This window comes from Seriola dumerili, unplaced genomic scaffold (assembly GCF_002260705.1).
Source record: "Seriola dumerili isolate Sdu_G_001 unplaced genomic scaffold, Sdu_1.0 BDQW01000110.1, whole genome shotgun sequence".
Lineage (NCBI taxonomy): Eukaryota > Metazoa > Chordata > Actinopteri > Carangiformes > Carangidae > Seriola > Seriola dumerili.
Window position 1 is genome coordinate 12586081 of NW_019174365.1, and position 19855 is coordinate 12605935.

The following is a 19855-nucleotide window of genomic DNA, read 5'->3' on the forward strand; positions in this document are numbered from 1 at the left end:
TTAATATTCAATAATTCATTCATTATTAAAATGAATTCACATTCATTTAATTACTTCAATTTAATTGAACTCTTACCAGGCAACAAAGCAACACCTGAATTTGTAGCTTGACATAATCATTGTAAGTGTGATTTTCATAATAAAAAGATCAACACCCCTGGACAGATAAGAGTATATTATGGGGTGGTGGCAGTAATGAAAGTGATGTCATCTGAATCACCTGAGAAGACAGAAAACACAGGATTTACCTACATGTTTCTGTGAATCTGTATATTTTACGAATTCATTTATTTCTATTTCACTAAAAGTCAAAAGTTCTGTTGAACAGAAACAGACCTGCCCACACCAAACTCTTTTTCATGTTTTTAACCGCACTGGTAAAAAAAAAAACAAAAAAAAAACTGTGGAGTGGTTCTTTCCTGACTGCAGCGCCACATGTGCGGCATCAAAACCTTAGCCCCTCACCCCCCACCAGCAGCAGACATGACAACCTGAAACAAGCATCAGTTTTTATATGAAGAATTCATCCAACATGATGTTCAGAACAGACGAGGAGCTTTTACTGCAGCCAGACAAACAGGAAGGAGCTGCTAAAAACAGCAGGAAGTCAGGATCCTCCACAATAAGAGTTCAAAATCCCCCCGCCTTTGGGGAAAAAAAAAAAGCCCAAACAACCGCACCCATCTTCATCATTATTCCTATCATCATCATCATGTTCCCTGTATTAAAAACGTCGTCGTTTCATTCTCAGAGTTTGTGATTTCCTCCTCCCAGTGCATCATGGGAGTTAAGCCACACTATGACCTTTGATCAGGTCAGTCCTCGTCTCCATGGAAACAGCGACAGTCCCATCATGTGAAAGTCAGTTCACCACATGGATTTAAAGTCCGTGGCGTCTCAGAGCCCTGCCCCACCCGCGGCGGTCAGTGCATGTCTTATCGGGAGGGGGCGGGGCCTCTTCCAGTGGTCAGAGCGGCTGGTTGGCTGGCGGTCTCTGTGGCAGCTGGCATGTGATTAGTCAGAGGATCAGTCCATCAGTCGCTGTCAGAGCCAACGGCTGACGAGCCTTTCCTCTTCCTTTTGGGAGCTTTGGGCTTCGAGTCTTCCTCCTCCTAAAGCAGATGGAAAATGAAGCAGATTAACTAACGGTTCCAGATTTTCAACAATATATGAAAAATAAAACACAGGCTTCAGGATGGGACTGAAGCATAACGTGGATGGTACTTGCCGAGGCGCTGCTGGAGGCACTCTCCTCTTCGTTGTTGGTGGGCGGGGCTGCTCCTTTCCTTGAGCGAGGCGAAGAGGCTGGAGCTTTACGACGAGACTTTGGAGGCTTGGACTGAGAGTCTTCGTATTCCTCCGCCAGGGCGAATAGGTCACTGAACCTGCAGGAGAAAGGGATGTCATCAGCATCTGTTGTGAAGTCATCGGTCAGTTTGTGTGTGTGTGTGTTTGTGCACGTGTACCTCATCTTGTGTGCTTCGTCACAGCTGGCCTGAACGTGCTGCAGAGCCTGGAGGATCGGAGTCTGAGTGAAAACTGACAGACAGACACAACCAATAACTTATCAATTGATACATCATCAATAACTGATATCTCATCAATAATAATCAATCACTATGTGTGTACTTACAGTTGTTCTTGGTGTTGCTCAGACTCAGTCTCAGGTTGTCCATGTGCTCCAAGATCTGTTCCAGGGTCAGCTGAGCCAGTTTACTGCTGGAACTACGAAGACTGAAGACAGAGAACTGGTTTAGTCAGGGAACTGTCCCTGTTTGCACTGTCTGAGGACAACCTGACCAACCAGACCCAGGACTGGTTGTCCTCACCTCCGTCTCTCTGTGTGTCCTCACATCTGTTTCTGTGTCCTCGCCTGTCTGTCTGTGTGTCCTAACCTCAGTCTGTCTGTGTCCTCACATCCGTCTGTCTCTGTGTCCTCACTGTCTCTGTGTCCTCACCTCGCCTTTTTCCTCGCTTCTGTCTGTCTCTGTGTCCTCACCTCTGCCTGTCTCTGTGTCCTCACCTCTGTCTGTCTCTGTGTCCTCACCTCTGCCTGTCTCTGTGTCCTCACCTCGCCTCTGTGTCCTCGCTTCTGTCTGTCTCTGTGTCCTCACTGTCTCTGTGTCCTCACCTCTGTCTCTGTGACCTCACCGTCTCTGTGTCCTCACTGTCTCTGTGTCCTCACCTCGCCTCTGTGTCTTCGCTTCTGTCTGTCTCTGTGTCCTCACTGTCTCTGTGTCCTCACCTCTGCCTGTCTCTGTGTCCTCACCTCTGTCTCTGTGTCCTCACCTCTGTCTCCGTGTCCTCACCTCTGTCTCTTACGGGGCTGGTTGTTGTTCTTGATCAGCTGGGCCTTGATGTGCTCTCCCAGCGTGTCGTCGTATTTGGATGCCCAGTGTCTCAGGATGCTGGTGGTGAACTGGTCTTCAGGGTGACAGGGTCGACTCAGAACCATCTTCACCATCTCCTCACTCGGCCTGGGGCACACACAGAGACAGACATTAACAGGGGCAAAGAACCTGGAATATAAAGGAATAAATCATTCTGTTATGAGTGTGTTTGTCTTTTCCTGGCTGTATGTTTGTCGTACTTCTCTCGGCGCAGCTGCAGCAGCAGACAGGATAAGGCCTCTGGATGTTCTGGCAAACATGAAGTCACAAAACCAAAGATACAAGAATCAGAAAAAAACACAAAAAAGTTTCAGGTCACTCTGTGCTCATTTCATGTCATGCCTTGTAGTTTTGAGTCTTGTTGTGGTGGTTTGATTCACATTCCAATAACAAATCTTATCAGAAACTTCACATAGGACCCAGTAAGATCATTCATTAATTCACCATTGCTGTTAGATTGTGTCAGTACTCACCTTTGTATTTGAGGTGTTGCAGTATGGGGATAATAGTTTCCAGAGGGATACTGTGAGCCAGAAACAGCTGCCAGGTGCTGTACTGCTCAAAAGTCTCCCAGTCCAGAGACTGAACTGTTTATAAAGAACAAGAAGAAATACAGTCAGCTGCTGTCCAGCACCAACACAGTATACTGTATTCTGTTCTGTGTGAAGGCTTCTCACTGAGGATGTTGAGCACTGAGTCTTTCCTGAACATCACCAGGTTTCCCATCATCACATGACACATCAGCTCCTGTAACTACACACACACACACACACACACACACACACACACACACACACACACACACACACACACACACACACACACACACACACACACACACAAAGTCATCTTCACTGAGGTTTGAAGTCAGCTAATTTTTATTTATTACCAGCTGCAACAGTGTGGCTGGTGTTGTTTTCACCTTGTGAGTCTGTGTGGTGTGTGTTCATGGCAAAATGTGGTCCTGGCGTCCCACAGCAGGATTTACCAGATGTGGTTTTGAGGACTTTGTTAGGTGTTTAGAGTCAGGAAACTTGTGAAAATGGTGAAAATGAAGGTCGAGTTCAAAGATGGTCGAGTCCAACCCATGACTACAGAGTACTGATGTGACTAAAGTTACCTGAGTCAGTGAGTTACCTGTGTGGAGTCGATAACAGCGACGATCATGTTAAGCAGCTCACCGCTTCTCAACGTTTCATCTGGAAACTGAACAAACAACAAATTCAGGTGAGTTTGACACATGACAGCAGAGAGGGTGTGTGTGTGTGTGTGTGTGTGTGTGTGTGTGTGTGTGTGTGTGTGTGAGAGTATGTGTATGTGTGTTGTGTACCTCAGAGTATATGGAGGGAGTGAGGTAGCAGAGCAGCCGGACATCGTCCTCCTGACATGCCTTCATGTCCATCATCAGACAGGTGTGCAGGTCGCCGAGAGCTGTCGCCTGTGCAAAAGACTCGTACAGCATCATCTTCCCATTCGCTGCTTTACTGTTGACACAAACACACACAGACATTTTAATGATTGTACTGATGTTCACATCTGACTATGAATCTCTGTATCTTTCTGTATTAACGATGATGATACATGAATAAAGATGAACGTAATGATGTCACATAAACTGTGATGTCATCAGTATTGTTGTGTAACTAGTGTCCATTACTCCCATCAGGCACATTTTGAATAAGCACTGATCATGTTTCTACTGTCAGTTTAAGCTAAGCTACAAACAGCAGCTCTGACATCATCTCTGAGGTCACAGGTCACCTTGCTTTGAGGTAGTACAGCAGGTGGTATCCGATCTTGGGTTGTTTCTGGTAAAGTTCAGCCAACATGTCGAGCAGAACCGAGAACCCACTGTTATCCTCCTGCATGGTGACCAGGTTCCTGAAGATCAGACAGACGGGTTTACACACCGACTCCTCCAGGGACCTGAGGGAGAGAAAGACAGGTGATCAGAGACAGAGTGAGACAGGTGATTGAGACAGGTGATCAGAGACAGAGAGAGACAGGTGATCAGAGACAGAGAGGTAGGTGATCAGAGACAGAGAGAGACAGGTGATCAGAGACAGAGAAAGACGGGTGATCGGAGACAGAGAGGTAGGTGATCAGACACAGAGAGGTAGGTGATCAGAGACAGAGAGAGACAGGTGATCGGAGACAGAGAGAGACAGGTGATCAGAGACAGAGAGAGACAAGTGATCAGAGACAGAGAGGTAGGTGATCAGAGACAGAGACTGAGGTGATCAGAGACGGAGAGAGACAGGTGATCAGAGACAGAGAGAGAGACAGGTGGTCAAAGACAAAAAGAGACAGGTGATCAGAGACAGAGAGGGGTAGGTGATCAGAGACAGAGAGAGACAGGTGATCAGAGCCAGAGAGAGACAGGTGATCAGAGACAAAGAGAGACAGGTGTTCAGAGACAGAGAGAGGTCATTAGAGAAACATGCAGACAGGTACAATCAGTCTTACTCTTCAGTGATCTCCTCTGGCAGAACGTCTCCTCTAAAATGATCTTTAAACAGTTCAGACAGACAGGAAGCCATAGCTGACATCTGCTCTGTGTCAAAGTCCTCCTGCAACACAAGACAGCATCAGAGAACCCAGTGGAACCCAGGAGAACACAGGGGAATACAGGATACAGTAGAGTTTGAGTACATGTTGATCTTTACCTCCAGTATCAGATCCACGATCTCCTGCATCACCTCACACTGAGTCTCTGTGTCACTGAGGAAAGACCATGTTATTATTAGTATTGTCGTTACTATTATTATTAAAACAAGGTGACAAAAACATCAGATATTAACTGATTAATGATCAATAAACTCAGAGTGAGCTCAGCTGTGACCCTAGGCTGATCTGAGGACCTGAAGGAGGACTGCAGGGTCTCACCTGGTTTTCTGCAGTTGCAACACTTTCTCCTTCATGGTGTCGTCTAATTGGTCCAGCCAGGGTGTGATGTCAGCAGGCTCCTCCATCACAGCCTCTTTGATTGGGTGGAACCTGAACTCACGTTTCTTTCCTGCACAGTGATTGGTCGATAGGCAGTGGGACGTAAAAGATTGAGTTTCTATGAATTGCCATGTAAACCCAAGGTGTTTACCTGCAGCAGGTAGACTCAATGACACCTGGCTTAACCTGATTCTCACTGGCTCCAACCTGGTTAAACTGGTCTCATTAAGTTTATCCCAGTTTAAAGTAATTTAATCTAAACAATTTAATCCAGTTTTAAATGATCCACAATAAACTGGATTAATGTGGTCTAAAACAATCAACAATAAACTGGATTTATCTGGTTTAAAATGATCCACATTAAACTGGTTGACTCTGGTTTAAACTGGTAAAATCTGGTATATTCATATGTAAGCCGACTTGTTCTTGTTACCAATAAAACAATTATTCTGGTTTAAGCAATGTCATTCTGGTTTATCCAGGTCTCGTCTCGTCATCACCTTTGTTGTTGACTTCCTCCTCGTCGTCGCTGAAGGCAGCCTCTGTGTTGTCATAGCAACCCTCCTCCTTGTCCAACACGTGGTTGTCCATCTCCAAGGAGACGGCCTCCTCCATTTTCACTGCAGGACACAGAAGTTTTCTGATCTGTTACAGGTTTTTAATTGTCTGAGTAACGTGCGTTGTTACCTCTGACAATAAAGTTGTGTGTAAAGAGTCCACTGAAATGGTTCTGGTTAAAACATGGTCTGAACTGGTCTCAACTAAATTAGCGTGTTTGAGTTTATGATGAAAATGTCCTGTGCTGTGTTTGTTTTTGGGGTTTGTGTTGCTTTGTTTGGTGTTTCTGTTGTGTTGTCATGGATGGTTGCTACTCTTTTTTTTTATTACTATATGCACTGATTTTAAACTGCATCATATAATGTTGGTGATCGCTTCACCTATCAAGGCACCAGTGTTAGAAATTTGCTTCAGGTATAGACTCATAAACGTCACACTCTGCTCCTGTAACTGTTAATGTTCTTCTGTACATGACACTTAAAAATGACCCAAATAAATAAACAAAAGGAGAAATAAGGGTTAGGCAATCAGACACACAAGTTGTTGTGACTTACAACAACTTGTGTGTGTGTGTGTGAGTGTGTTACCTTCAGTTGGGGGGGAAGGTGAACTGCAGAACTCGGGGAATCTTTCTCTGAGCATCGATCGAAGCTCTCGGTCTAACTTTGGATTATCAAACAGCGGAGCGAGGTGACTGAGAGACAGAGATCAATAATCAGTAATCAATAATCAATACAATATGGAGCATCACAGTGAACACAGTGTGTTTGTTTCTTACGCCAGCACTCTCTTCTCCATGATAAAGGTGAGCGAGTTGAAGACGCCCTGACGGACCTGAGACTCCAATGGAGGAAAGAAGTGAGGGATGATCTAAAGAGGGAAGGACACAAGGAGATAAAGTAGAGAGGGCAGCAGGACAGAGGGAAAGATGGACAGAGAAACAGAATAAAAAAACTAAGAAAACAAACAGCTTCAATCTGTCGCTGAGGAACTGGACAAAACTATTCTGTTTTTATTAGTGCGATTCATTCTACGGTGTGTGTCCATGTTTCACACTGAGTTTATTCTGTTGTTTTCTGTGTGTATTTTCTTTTATGAAAAATAAAAACAAAGCAAAGTCTCAGTTTCAGTTTGTGAAAAACTTCCAAGTTTCCACAGGATGAAGTTCAGAGGAGGAGGAGGGAAGATTCATCTACACAACAGTGAGTATGTGTGTGTGTGTGTGTGTGTGTGTGTGTGTCAGTGCGTGTTACCCTGCACATGAAGTCCAGCAGTGTGGCAGTGATGGCAGGATGAGGCTTCATGGAGTGATGCATCACCAGGATGGCTGGTTCTGATACACAACAACAACAGATAGGATCAGACATTGATCCAACAACCAACTTTTAATCTGTGACATCAACTGTATTTATTATTGTCTGTTATTAAAGGTGCTATATGTAAGTTTTTGCTACATAGCTAATGTTTGCATTAGCAGCTGTTTTCTTACCAGTCTAGAAGAAACATTATGAGTTCAGCAAAGAAAGACCTTGTTTTTTTATTTCTACCACTTTTCTTCTACTAAAGTTAGCATGCTAACCAGCTAGCTCCTATCTCGCCACTTTCTGAAACTGAGTCACTGTAGCGTGCAGTCTGTCCTGAGGGAGTAGCTGCTCAGAGGACGTATTGTAATCTAATGCTAATGTTAGCTATGTAGCAATACCAAAACGTACAGATAGCTCCTTTTGACCTGACATCAACTCTGGGGCTGTCTTATGCAAAATTTGTTATACAGTGCTATACAGTGTCCTTTATAGACTCAAATTTGTGTGTGTGATCTTATACATATATCTTTGTTAGGACTACTTCTGTTTTAAACCATTGTAGTGAGGACTTGTCTGAAGGTTCAGATCTGGTTTTAGGGTGCAGGTTAGACTCAGGTCTAGGTCTGGAGCCTGGGAACACATGAGATCAACGAGGGTCCTCAAAAGTATAGAAAGACAATTAAGTGCTTGTGCATGTGTGTGTCACCTATGTTCATGATGCTGTCTTTCTCTGGATTGAAGAACAGCCAATCATAGAAGAGAGCCAGCTTGGCGTTGGAAGCAGCCACATTTGACTGGAGACACAAATTAATAAATCAGTTATTGATTTTAATTGACTAAAACATCCAGATTGACATTCTGAGGCCACGCCCCCTTACCGTGCAGGTGGTAAGCAACCAGCCAATGATTGCCCAGCGAGGCAGGATGTCAGAGCTCAACACCTCATTGGACGGATGGACCACTCCACAGATGTATCGAATAAGATCGCAGCGCAGTGATTGGCTCTCTGCTGTGGACAGGTACTGTCTCTGAAACCAGTCCTGGTACCGCTTCTGCTGCCCGAAGCGCACCTGAGCACACAGGTGAAGATGCAGTGAGAGATTTACCTGAGTTGATGTGTGGATACTGTTTTCAGTTGTTACGTGAACATGATTACAACATCAAACCTCTGAACAGAGCTAAAAGTAAACACTAGCAACTAGTTTTACTGCTAACTCAGTGAGCTTTAACGATCACATGATTAATTTATTAGATGAAAGACAGAATGTGAAGATGTGTGTTTGTTTTGACCTGTTGAAACAATAGAAGTAGGGTAAACAAAGTTTGAAAGCAGCTTATTAATCAATAAAATAATTGGTAGATTGATTAATACAAACAGAAATCACTAGTGGCAGAACGTAAGTGTGACAGTGTGCAGACTGATGTACCACAGTGTACTACTTAAACCACATCGGACTGCAGGGCCTGTCGGTGGATCCTCACAGTTCGATGAGGTCTGAGTACTGCAGACATTGACAAAGAAACTATATGTTGTCTTTACCCTGGAGGTCATGAACAGCAGCTTGGTCTCCATGTCTGGTGTGAGTCGACAGGCCAGAAACTTCCTGGATGTCCGAGCCGTCAGGAGCTGGAGGACACCTGCAACACACACATGAAGACACACAACAATTAAACACATACTCATCAGAAACATTGTGTAACATCATATGTGTTTAAACAACAACGTCAGCAAGGGTGGATTATATCAAATCTAGTGTATTGTGTCTGTTAGTTAATGAGCTCTCCACAAGTCACTGACTGGACTCTGCCAGAGATTGTTTGTGAGTGAAGACACATCACTCTGTAACATCTCTCAAATTAGGCTTGTTTAGGCTAACGTTGGCTTGTCAAGGCTAGCATAGCGACAGCTCATAACACAAGCCGGTGCTCACAACATAAGCAGGCTACAGTCATGGCTGTTCAGTCTGTCAGAATATTTTTATATTTATAACACCATGGGTCTATTAGTCAATTTAAACTACTCTCTAGCTAGCCTCTGTCGTTTTGTGTTTTTTGCTATGGGAATTGGTATCAGAATTGTGGTATCATGAGTTCTGGTATCATGACATCCCTTCCTCAAACACACTAATGAGATTTACTAGTGAACTAAGAACTGAGGATTGTGGGTAGTGTAGTTTACCTGTGAACTGAGGACTGAGGACTTGTGGGTTGTGCAGCAGGTCTCTCCACAGCAGCTCCATCTCTGGGATCCGAGCCACATTCTGCAGCAGACGAACCAGATCTCTGCCGATGATCAGACACTCCATGAACTATAGATAAAAAGACAGGGTTATGAGGGTAACCACTCGGGCACAAAGCTAACTTCCCTCTGTCCTTCCTTCCTTACCTTCTCCCTCAGCATGCTGATGCAGAAGTCCACCTCTTTCTGGCGGAGAGGAAGCAGGTTTGGGGCTCCATGGTCCACGATCAGGCGGAGGTAGGTGTAGACTGACATCGCTATCAGCATCCCGCTCTTTAATACCCACTCCCTAGAGAGAAAAAATATTCAGCTGCTTCACAGTAAAAAGCCCATCGATATCTTCACATTAAAAGCCCAATGCTACCTTCAAAATAAAAGCACTACAGCTGCTTAACAATAGCTTTTACTGTGAAGAAAACTACTCCCTTGTTTATATCACAGCAAAAACTTGTTTGTTCTTGCTGGAAGTACATTCAGAAACACTAACATTTTCTCTACACGGTGCAGTCTGATTAAAAGGTTTTTTATAAATAGATGAATAGTGAAACATACTTTTGCTCCAGCAGAATGTCTAGGACACTCTCAGCCAACCACAGATTCTTAGTGGAGATATCTCCACCTAAACATCAACACAATAAAAATACAGTGTTACTTTGAGTGAAATCACAGTTGTGATTCCTGCTGATGTTTCACATGATGAAAATGAACTCTGTGTGAGTGAAAGGTTCTGACCTGCAATCTGTTTCAGCAGAGTCATGACGACTCCGTCAGCTCCCATTACCCCACTCTTCACCAGCTCTCTGACCAGCCACACCAGCTGTACACACATCAACTCAATCAGTATCACATGACATTCAGTTCACAAAGGATTTATTCATTCGGGTGAGAACTGCTTCCTGCTGCCAGGTGTGTTTCCTGTTCTTCTTCCCTGAGTCTGATCTGTCAGCCATCACTGACACTAATGACATGTTTGTGACTCAGCAGCATGTTGAACTTTCAGATTTAAACTCAGGTGTCAGAGAGTTAATCTACTCCTGGGAGCGAACACAACAAGAACTGTGATTGGTCTGTTTGGACTCCTCGTCGTTATCATCACTCAAAAAGTGAATGAAACAATGTCAACAGTAAATTTGGGTAAACAGTGACAACTTGGCAGTAGGAGGGATAATCTTATACACAGGTGTGTTTAATATAGTATATTATATACCTTTAGATATGCCTGAGTGTGTACCTGGAGTTTGTTTACCTGAGTTCTCGGGACATCTTGCAGTTTGAGGAACTTCTCCATCAGGATCTGGTTGATCTTCACCAAGATCACATTCATCCCATCTCTGTTGACCAGCGTCAGGTCTCTGTAACACTGTCCCCCCACACACACACAGCGATGTCAGAGTGATGTCACAGTGATGTCAAACAATAACAATGATGCAGTGGTGTCTCACCCTCTGGGCCTGGGTCGGTTCTGTGAGGACCAGAGTGAACAGACCCAGACACACTTCCTCATGCTGCTGCTGACCTTTACACACCTGAGGGACAGGTAAACAGTAAGTCAGACAGAGACATTTAGTTTCCAAGTTTTGCACAAGTACAAGAACAGATGTAATACAAAAGCAGAATACATTATCAGCATCTACAGTACACAAAGCAAACACATGGGAATACTACACAACACACGATATACCACACATACAAAACATAATATACTACACACACACACACACACACACACAACAAATAAAATACTACACACACACAAAACACATAATAAAATACAAACAGCAACTATAAAATTATGACACTGAGCAGCAACTCTGTTGATAACGGATTAATGGTTTTATTTTGATAATGACACCCAACATCAGCATCAAAACAGTGTGTGTTTCTTACATTAGCAGTGAGCGCATCGTTGGCCTCTCTCTCCGACAGCCCATTGGTCAACGACTGGATGATCCCAACACAACGCTCCAGTCTCTGCACACACAGATACACAACACACACAGCAACAAACACACACACACAACAACAACCACCACCACACAGAGATCCACACGACAGACAGGGTGTTTCGTTATACGCTGATAAACCTTCAAAGTATAAAACACATTAACGCGTCACATAGGTATAACTGTCTTACCTGTCTTCGTCTCACTACTTTTGACATGTGAAACACAACCACGGCGCATGCGCACCTGTCACTTTTCATCCATATGTTTACGTATGGTTAGCATGCTAGGCTAACAGTCGGTCAGGTCTGACTTTAAATCACCGCCGTGACGTCTTTCAGGGCTCACTAACACCTGAGACCCCTAACCTGTCTCACACCGCGGGGTTAAACCAGCTACAACATGTTTACACAAGCTCCTGTGCGGCTGTGCTATGCTAACACTGCTAGCCCCCTGCTAGCGGTGCTAACTAGCCTAGCCTGGGTGATAAAATGGTTCCATGTCTTTGTTTTAAACAAAACTGTCCTCAAATTGCTCGTATTCACCGATAAACTGCCTCTGACCGGGGTTATCCCGGGTTATACCTGCTCTCTGAGCCGTTAGCCCGGGTCAGCCTACCTCCTCCAGCTCGTCTTTGGCGTCCAGCGGGGTAGACACCAGTAGCCGGCCCTGCGGCTTCGCCTTCGCCGGTGCAGGCTCCATCTGCTCCCGCCGCGCCTCGCCTGGCCCCGCGGAGCTGAGAAGGGTTGGAGTCCCGGTTCTCACGGGTTCTGAATGTTCGTGTCGGTGTACTGGAGAGTGTGGTGCTGCCGTCAGTGACGCAGCATGTGTGTGACACAGTCCGGTCGGTAAATATGGGTTTTTAAAACTTATTTCAGGTCAACGGTGACTCTCAGTCCCGCTCTAAGACTCTGTCCGACCACAGCAACATAACGGACATCCGCACCGACCGACCGGAGGGACGGGGGCGGGACCACAGGCCTGCTGACCAATCATTTTACCGAGGCCTCTGAGTGATGCGAGTGAGGGCCAATGACAGGAGAGACAATCTGGAGCCAAACCCGGCCTCCTGTACCATTAGAACAGGTTTATCAATAACGCCAATGCTATCAATATTAGTTTGAGATCAGAACCAGGGACGCAGCTTTATAATTTTGTCCCATGAAAACAGACAAGAAACTAATCAAAACTAAACCACAATGATGAGTGAATTATTTAATGACTCTCTGTAACTTCACATCAGTGTTTTATTCTTTTTTTACTTTGATGTGTTAAAGTATAAAGTGTTAAAGCTCAACACCAACCAGAGTTAATAAACTTCATTAACTTTATTAATGAAGACGTTAAATGTAGTCTGTGTGGACTCATGTAGCCCTCTTCCGGTTGTACATAAAAAATTCAGGTAAAAAGCTCAGGTTCTGTCTGGGTTTTGTCATGAACAGGAAAAGTATAAAGATTTATACTGTCTACATAGCCCAGAAAGTTATTTTGACCTTTAATATAAAGTTTACGGAGTTTACAGTTTAAACAATAACGAGACAGATAATAAAACACACACAGTTTATTTTGTATTTACACATCTAACTTTAAATGATTTATTATTACAGTGAAACATTCATCTGTCTGTGTTTTCTGTACAGTTCATTTATGGGTGAAACTTTTCTCAAAGTTCCCAACAGGAAAGTTCAAACTGTCACTTTAAGTGATGTCAGAGGTAAACGTCCAATCAGAGAGGAGGGTTTTAAAACCTGCTGGTTGTTTCTGATGTCTGCCAGTCTGTCTGTTCCTTGTTTCTTTATTTCTCTTTCTTTCTTTCTTCTATCGGTTAGTGTTGTCCATTACTCTGTCAATTGTTGGTGTCCTCTCCTCTGTCAGTTGCTGCCCTCTCCCAGCAGCCAGTATGTCCTCATGCGTCCCTTCCCCTTCATCTCAATCTCTCCTCTGAGCTGCAGCTGGAAGCAGCTGAACTCCTGCAGAACCTGACGAGTCGCCTCCGACACGTGAATCTTCAAAGCTGCAGAGAAACAGCATAAACATGAGAATCAGAACTTTAACACAGACCTATTAAACGTTCCCCTCTTTTCAGAAAAACACTCCAATCAGACAGAGGAGGGGCTCTGTACAGAACATAGAAAAAAACATCATCCTGTTTATACCAGTTTATCTTTATCTGTGACATCAACACCTGCTGTCAGTCACCACAGTATGATTGTCCTCTGTGGGTTCATAGCTCTTATGGTGCAGGATGACATTACCTACATCGTCCAATCAACGGTTATCTGTCAGTCCATGTGACTTCATGAGACTTGTTTATCTGGATCTGAGTCCCTTGGGGGTTCTGATCCTCCACAGACCGTAAGGTCACAGTGAACATGAACCAGACCAAAACTAAGAGACAATAATGGACCTTCTTTTGATTTGCAGTGAAACAGAGTTCTTGTTGTGAACAGTTGTTGTGAACGTGGCATTAAAGGGAAGTTCACAACACAAAGGGACAGGAGGTAAAAGGTTATTATACAGTAGTCATTTGTAGTTGTGTGTAGTTGTGTACTTTGTCTTCCTGTCTGTGTTTGTGTTTGTTACTGCAGTGTGGATTCAAAGATTAATTTCATTACCTCACAGCCACATTAAAGGACATTTGATTCTGTATTATTTCTGGTGTGTGTGTGTGTGTGTGTGTGTGTGTGTGTGTGTGTGTGTGTGTGTGTGTGTATGTATGTGTTTTACCTTCTCCGTTGGACTCCATGCGTGACGCTGTGTTGACTGTGTCTCCAAACAGACAGTACCTGGGCATCTTCAGCCCAACTACACCTGCACACACTGGACCTGAACACACAAAACAAACCAGTTATTTTGTAGAATCATCTAACACTAATACTGAAAGACACACACACACACACACACACACACTGACCGCTGTGTATGCCAATGCGTAGCCGGAGCTGCTGGTTGGGTCGGTGTCGGATCCTAAAGCTCTTGACGGCATCCAGCAGGGCAAGTGACATGCGGGCCACCTCTCGACCATGGAGTTTACCATTCCTCCCTGGCAGACCTGACACCACCATGTAGGCGTCCCCGATGGTTTCAACCTGAGGGTAGCATTCAGGAGTCTTCAAACATTTACCTTTTACTTTTCATGTAGACTTTAAGGTCTGACAAAGTCTTAGATGATCTGGCTTTTTCAGAGGAGAGACAAACCAGTAGTCACAAAGTAGATCTATGCTTTGCTGAGTGTAAATATGACACACAGACTACCACTGAGTGTGTGGCTGTCATTCAGTGACACAGAACAGGGTTCAGCTGGCCCTAACAATCACTAACACTTGGTGCTTTAGATGAGAAGGGGTAAACTGCTAGCATAGCTTAGCACAAAGTCTGGAGGCAGGGTAAACAGAGGTGAGGAACGTGTTACCTTGTAAACATCAAAGTTGTCAATGATGGCATCAAAGCAGGTGTAGAGGTCATTCAACAAGGTCACAACCTGGAGGAAGAAGAACACATTTAAACCTCCCATTGTCACTTTATACAACACATGAGTTACAGTTAAAAGTGAGTTAGAAAATGTGTTTTGTTGTGGTAATAACATATTACACCACTAGATGGAGCACTTGTAGTTTCAGGTTCATGTTTACATGGAGGATGTGCTGGTGTAGAAACCAGTTTTAGTATGTTCTACTGAGTTTTACTGACCTGCAGTGGCGTGCTCTCAGCTGACAGGGCAGTGAAGCCCACGATGTCACTGAAGTAAATGGTAACTGAGTCAAAAGCTTCAGCCTGAACCGTCTCACCTCGTTTCAACTGCTCAGCTACTGAACTGAAACACAAACAGACAGAAATGAGGTAAAAGTACTGAAAACAATAAGTTTATGCAGTACTTGATGCAGTTTTACTGCAGTATATTTACTGTGGTAGTATCTGGTAGAGAAGGGCCTCAGCCTTGCGTTTCTCCTCATGGTACGCCTGCGTTCTTTCTTCCACCAGCTCCTCCAGGTTGTTTGCATACTGCTCCATCCGAGACAGAAGGTTGTCGAGGATGTTTGAACCATAACCTCTACACAGACAGACAGGTGGACAGAATGTTCAGTTTTAGATTTCCACGTCGGTCCAGAACAGTGGTGCCTCTTGTTGTTATTGGAGAGAAGATAATGAATATAAATGCAGATTTTTCTTTATCAGACAGATGTTTCAGATGTTGTGAATAAAACTACAGCTCTGTTCTAAGTAGGAGAACACACACACACACACACACACACACACACACACACACACACACACACACACACACACACACACACACACACACACACACACACACACACACACACACACACCTGTGTTGTTTCCTCAGCAGGATCTTGATGGTGTTGAAGTCGGGTCGTTCGCTGGGTTCTTCGCTCCAGCAGCGCTGCATCAGGACTCCGAGCTCCTCGCTGTGACTGTGGAAGCAGAGGGAGGGACGGAGGGGAGGGACGCCACCCTGACACACCGTCTGGACGATCTCTGAGGGGGGAGGACAAATGGGGACATCATCTTTAAAACAAGATGTAATGTGTTGTTGAGGCACTACAACAAACCGTCAGTCTTTTATCTTATAGTGCGGTACGCAGTCGTCACCTCTGTGACTGATGAAACCGCAGGTTGATGTGATGACTCGACCTGCTGCAGCTGCTGGACGAGTCCTGTTCCTCTCATTAGATGCTGATTCCAGGATTTATGTTACAGCTGACTGTAGCTGCTGATCAGTGATCAGTTGACTCAGGGTAACATGAACCAGCCTTTGTAGCAGTTTTTTTGTGGTTTTCATTTGAACTGGGGCGACCCATCTAACCAGCATGCATCAGTCTGTGCTGTGCTGCATGAAGTCTTAAGAGCCTTTTAAGTCATATGAAGTTACATGGACTGACAGGCAACTTGTTGATTGGACAGTTTTGATTATGTCATCATGCATAGTCAGGAAACAGGAAACTGGACCCATGTGAAGAAGTTAAAATGGTGTCATGCCGCACTTTGAAGACACAGTTGATTAATGGTGGTGATGAACATAGTGGAGGTAGAACAGGTCATTAAAAAAAAGCATCTTGTTCCATAATGTTTTAGGGAGATGTCACTTTGTGATTTGTTCTGTGTGAAGGAAGACAACAGATCAACACCACACAAGTTATTTTTTCGGGCATTTTTGCCTTTATTATAGTTACCGTGACAGAGAGACAGGCAGGTCAGGGACTCAAACCTGGGCCGCTGCAGTAAGGACTGAGCGTAAATGGTAGATGTTCAACCAGAACGCCCCAACACCAAGGTGCTAACTGTGACAATACTAGTATTTTCCTGTACCCTCCTGCAGAGGTTCTCATTGTCACTGGGGTGAGTCTCCTCTGACTTTACTGAAATTTGTCGGTTTTCTACTGAGAACTGACAGCAGACTGAAAACCTGCTTGGAGCTGGTCTGTAGTCTGGACTAGTCCATGTTTCTGTAACACTGATCTGAGAGCAGAAGGAAGTAAGGACACACAACACACTGACATTTGTGTGTGTGTGTGTGTGTGTGTGTGTGTGTGTGTGTGTGTGTGTGTGTGTGTGTGTGTGTGTGTGTGTGTGTGTGTGTGTGTGTGTGTGATGACAGCCATGTGTTGTCAAGCTGACACACTGGAATGTAAAAAACATACACACACACACACCTGAAATCAACAGTTCAACATTCACACCTCCACCTCTGAGTCCTTCAAAACAAAACAAAGTCTGACACCCCCCTTCTCTCCTCTCTCTCTATAATAATTTAAGATCTGGACTGGACTCTGTAAAAAGATGTGAGATCATGTGTGTTGTGATTTGATGCTATACAAATAAAACTGAACTGATACCAATGATAAATACTTTGATTTTAGACGTGGTCGGACACCACACTGAACAATGAGTTCTGTTCCAGTCTAATACGACTCTCAGGTCCTCACATCTTCAGTAAAACCTGACCACTGACCTTTAGGAGTGAGAGTGTGAGTGTCGAGGTAGAAAACTCCTCTGAGTAGAGCCACTTCCTGCAGGATGATCCCAAAGCTGTACACATCTCCTCTCTGAGTCCCACTGGGAGGGGGGCACTCTGACTTCACCAGCTCTGGAGCTGTCCACAGTTTACCTGCAGGGTGGGGGGGGGGTGGAGCGGTCGATCGGCGCCGGGTGGCACCTATACTTATCCTCACCAGTAACACTTGTAATAGACAGCTGACAGGACAGGCGGACTCAAACAGGGGACGTTACATGAAAAACACTTTTATTCCTTAATCTTCGCAAAGTGGCGGGCGTTTCCTTGACTGTAGTTGAACCAGGCCAGATTTTCTGGTGTTAACGTGTGAAGGTTGCTGTGGGGTTCTCTGCTTGTACTCAGCAATCTTACATCCATGTCCCCACTTTGCATCACTGTGGTCGCGTTCATTGATTACGTGCATCGTTAAACGATGTCTGATGTACATTGAGATACAGAGGATGAAACGACGCATTGAAAACATCTGTTCGCATAGGTTGTTCGCTCGACCTATTTCGCTGTGAGATATATGATAAATATGAAATATGCGATTGATATGTTGCGTTACTTTTTGCATTGTTTGGTGATCATGAAAAAGACAATCCCATCCTTCAACACCTGACCAGGTACACAATTTGTTTAATTTAAAAAACTCTGATGTTTTTGGCATAGCAGTTCACTGCTTTGTTCGCTTTATGTTTAAGATTGAACACACACTGAAAACTTATGTTAAAGGTAAGTCTCCTCTCACCCACGCACCAGCTGTACGTATGACTGGTAACACTCTGATTCGACATAATATCCCTGGCCCCGAACGGAACTCGGTTATGCTTCTGTTGTCACAGCCAAATAACCGAACAGCAGTACAACAGTCAGCTCTATACCCTCATGAAACACACGCCGTCCGGTGCCTTATATATATATACACGCTATAGATTATATATATCCCCGCTGGGTACTCTCTCCATATCATACTACCCGCTCCTATATATTACTCGCATTATATACTACTTTATATACGCACTCGATACTATATATATATATATATATTTGTTAATGTTGACATACGTGCGTAGTAAGCATGTGTGTCTTCGGGGCTGCTGGGAGACCGGAGACTCTCCAGACCGAAATCAGTGATCTTCAGGACGAAGCGACTGTCCACCACACAGTTGGACGACTTCAGGTTACCGTGGGAGACGATGACGCTGTTGTGGAGGAACGCCATGCCCTGGACAGAAAAAAAAACATTCAATCAATAAACACTGATTTCACTCCAAAACACCAGTGTCAGCTGTAATTTTGGAAGGACACACTGTCCTCTGATTGACTTTTGGTTAAATGCTGGGAGGATGTTTTCTACTGTTTTTATTTATGGCAGAAACCTAAAGGTCCATATAGTATAAGGTGGATTTCCATGTCTTTTTTAAAAATTATAAAGCAGGTTCTAGGTTCTATATTAATACTGTGAAACTTTGTGATGTCACAACAAAGCAGTCACCACTCTCAGCCATGCCCCAAGGTGGGCGTGGCTTGGGGCTCTCTCTTTTGTTGGGTGAGATCTGCAGTGTGTCTGATGCACTAGATGTAGATATTCAAAAAGATAATAAAAAACCAATAAACACTGAACTAAACAGAAGAAATTCAGATATGATGATTTCTGAAAGAAAATCCAAGAGACCCCACCCCACTGTTTGATTGACAGGTGGTCTCTGAGAGGTGGAGAAGCACGACCCTGATGGAGGATATTACTTAAAATAGTTGTCTGCATCAATAATGTGATGGTGTTAAATCCTTAAGGTAAATAGCAGGTTGAATTTCAAATATCAGCACAATTATGGATAGTTTGGAGTTTTTACAGCCCCCTGGTGGCCACATGAAAAAGTGAAGTAAGTGTGACTGTCTCCATGGAAATAAGGCTGTTCTCTGTAAGCTCCGCCCACCACTGTTCTGCCCCACCCTCAGGTCGTTACCTTGACAATGTCATTGATGAGAGAGTATCTGAACATCCAGTCAAGAGTGATGCCCTCGCTCTCCATCAGGTCCTGGAAGATAAATACACACAAACGTTTGTCACATGTTTATCTTTCTATACTTGTTAGGACCATGACTGATGTAGAGCAATCCCTGGATCCTAACCCTGACATAAACCCGGTTCTAGCCTGACCCTTGAAACTAAGTCCGAACCTTCAAACAGTCCCTAAAATGTCCCCATGATGCAGAAACGGTTAGAGATGGTTAGTGAAGACCAGGAGAACAGTTGTCCTCTGTTGTGTGGGTTGTGCCAATTGCTGAGTCCCTCTCAATCCTGGAGCCTGTGGGTTGTTTCTTCAGGTGTAGCAGATGGTGGTCGTGACTGCTGACATGTTGTAATCAAAAGGTAATAAAATAAATGTGTTGTTGTCCCACTCTTGGTGGAGACGGTTTTCCTGTTTACACTGTTTTGATATCAGTCAGACAGT

General features: G+C 44.3%; 2 protein-coding genes across 3 annotated transcripts in view; both read right to left on the reverse strand.

Annotated features, from left to right (window-relative positions):
* Positions 1-41: 41 nt before the first annotated feature.
* ints3 (integrator complex subunit 3) lies at positions 42-12310 on the reverse strand. 2 transcript variants are annotated; one of them, XM_022747403.1, is made up of 29 exons: positions 11999-12310; positions 11325-11408; positions 10880-10963; positions 10684-10797; positions 10170-10254; positions 9990-10056; positions 9585-9726; positions 9378-9507; positions 8739-8836; positions 8077-8268; positions 7905-7992; positions 7148-7227; positions 6673-6764; positions 6482-6588; positions 5837-5956; positions 5277-5406; positions 5057-5111; positions 4857-4960; positions 4152-4316; positions 3721-3874; positions 3528-3596; positions 3068-3143; positions 2864-2977; positions 2591-2639; positions 2310-2477; positions 1634-1734; positions 1467-1539; positions 1229-1385; positions 42-1112 (listed from the first exon to the last, which is right to left on the reverse strand). In XM_022747403.1, exons 1-29 carry the CDS (start codon positions 12080-12082, stop codon positions 1035-1037), a joined length of 3060 nt encoding a protein of 1019 aa, XP_022603124.1. In that variant the 5' UTR covers positions 12083-12310; the 3' UTR covers positions 42-1034. The 2 variants fall into 2 exon arrangements, with proteins under 2 accessions (XP_022603124.1, XP_022603125.1); XM_022747404.1 differs by lacking the exon at positions 11325-11408.
* Positions 12311-12966: 656 nt separating this feature from the next.
* The window catches only part of npr1 (natriuretic peptide receptor 1), a 30084-nt gene continuing 23195 nt past the window's right edge, over positions 12967-19855 (reverse strand). The window contains exons 13-22 of the mRNA XM_022747402.1: positions 19367-19438; positions 18465-18624; positions 17355-17510; positions 15712-15880; positions 15285-15431; positions 15071-15194; positions 14793-14861; positions 14295-14469; positions 14108-14206; positions 12967-13394 (exon numbers count right to left, since the gene is read on the reverse strand). Coding sequence (XP_022603123.1) covers positions 13252-13394; positions 14108-14206; positions 14295-14469; positions 14793-14861; positions 15071-15194; positions 15285-15431; positions 15712-15880; positions 17355-17510; positions 18465-18624; positions 19367-19438 — 1314 coding nt within the window. The 3' untranslated portion in view covers positions 12967-13251. The remainder of the gene's footprint in view (positions 13395-14107; positions 14207-14294; positions 14470-14792; positions 14862-15070; positions 15195-15284; positions 15432-15711; positions 15881-17354; positions 17511-18464; positions 18625-19366; positions 19439-19855) is intronic.

Bases quoted from the DNA above. Each gene is read 5' to 3' on its own strand.
- ints3 (XM_022747403.1), bottom strand. From the start codon at position 12,082: ATGGAGCCTGCACCGGCGAAGGCGAAGCCGCAGGGCCGGCTACTGGTG. The intron at 10,255-10,683 runs GTAAACAAACTC...ATGTGTGTACAG, and splicing joins AAGATGTCCCGAGAACTCAG to CTGGTGTGGCTGGTCAGAGA. The intron at 9,727-9,989 runs GTATGTTTCACT...TTTTCTCTCTAG, and splicing joins GACATTCTGCTGGAGCAAAA to GGAGTGGGTATTAAAGAGCG.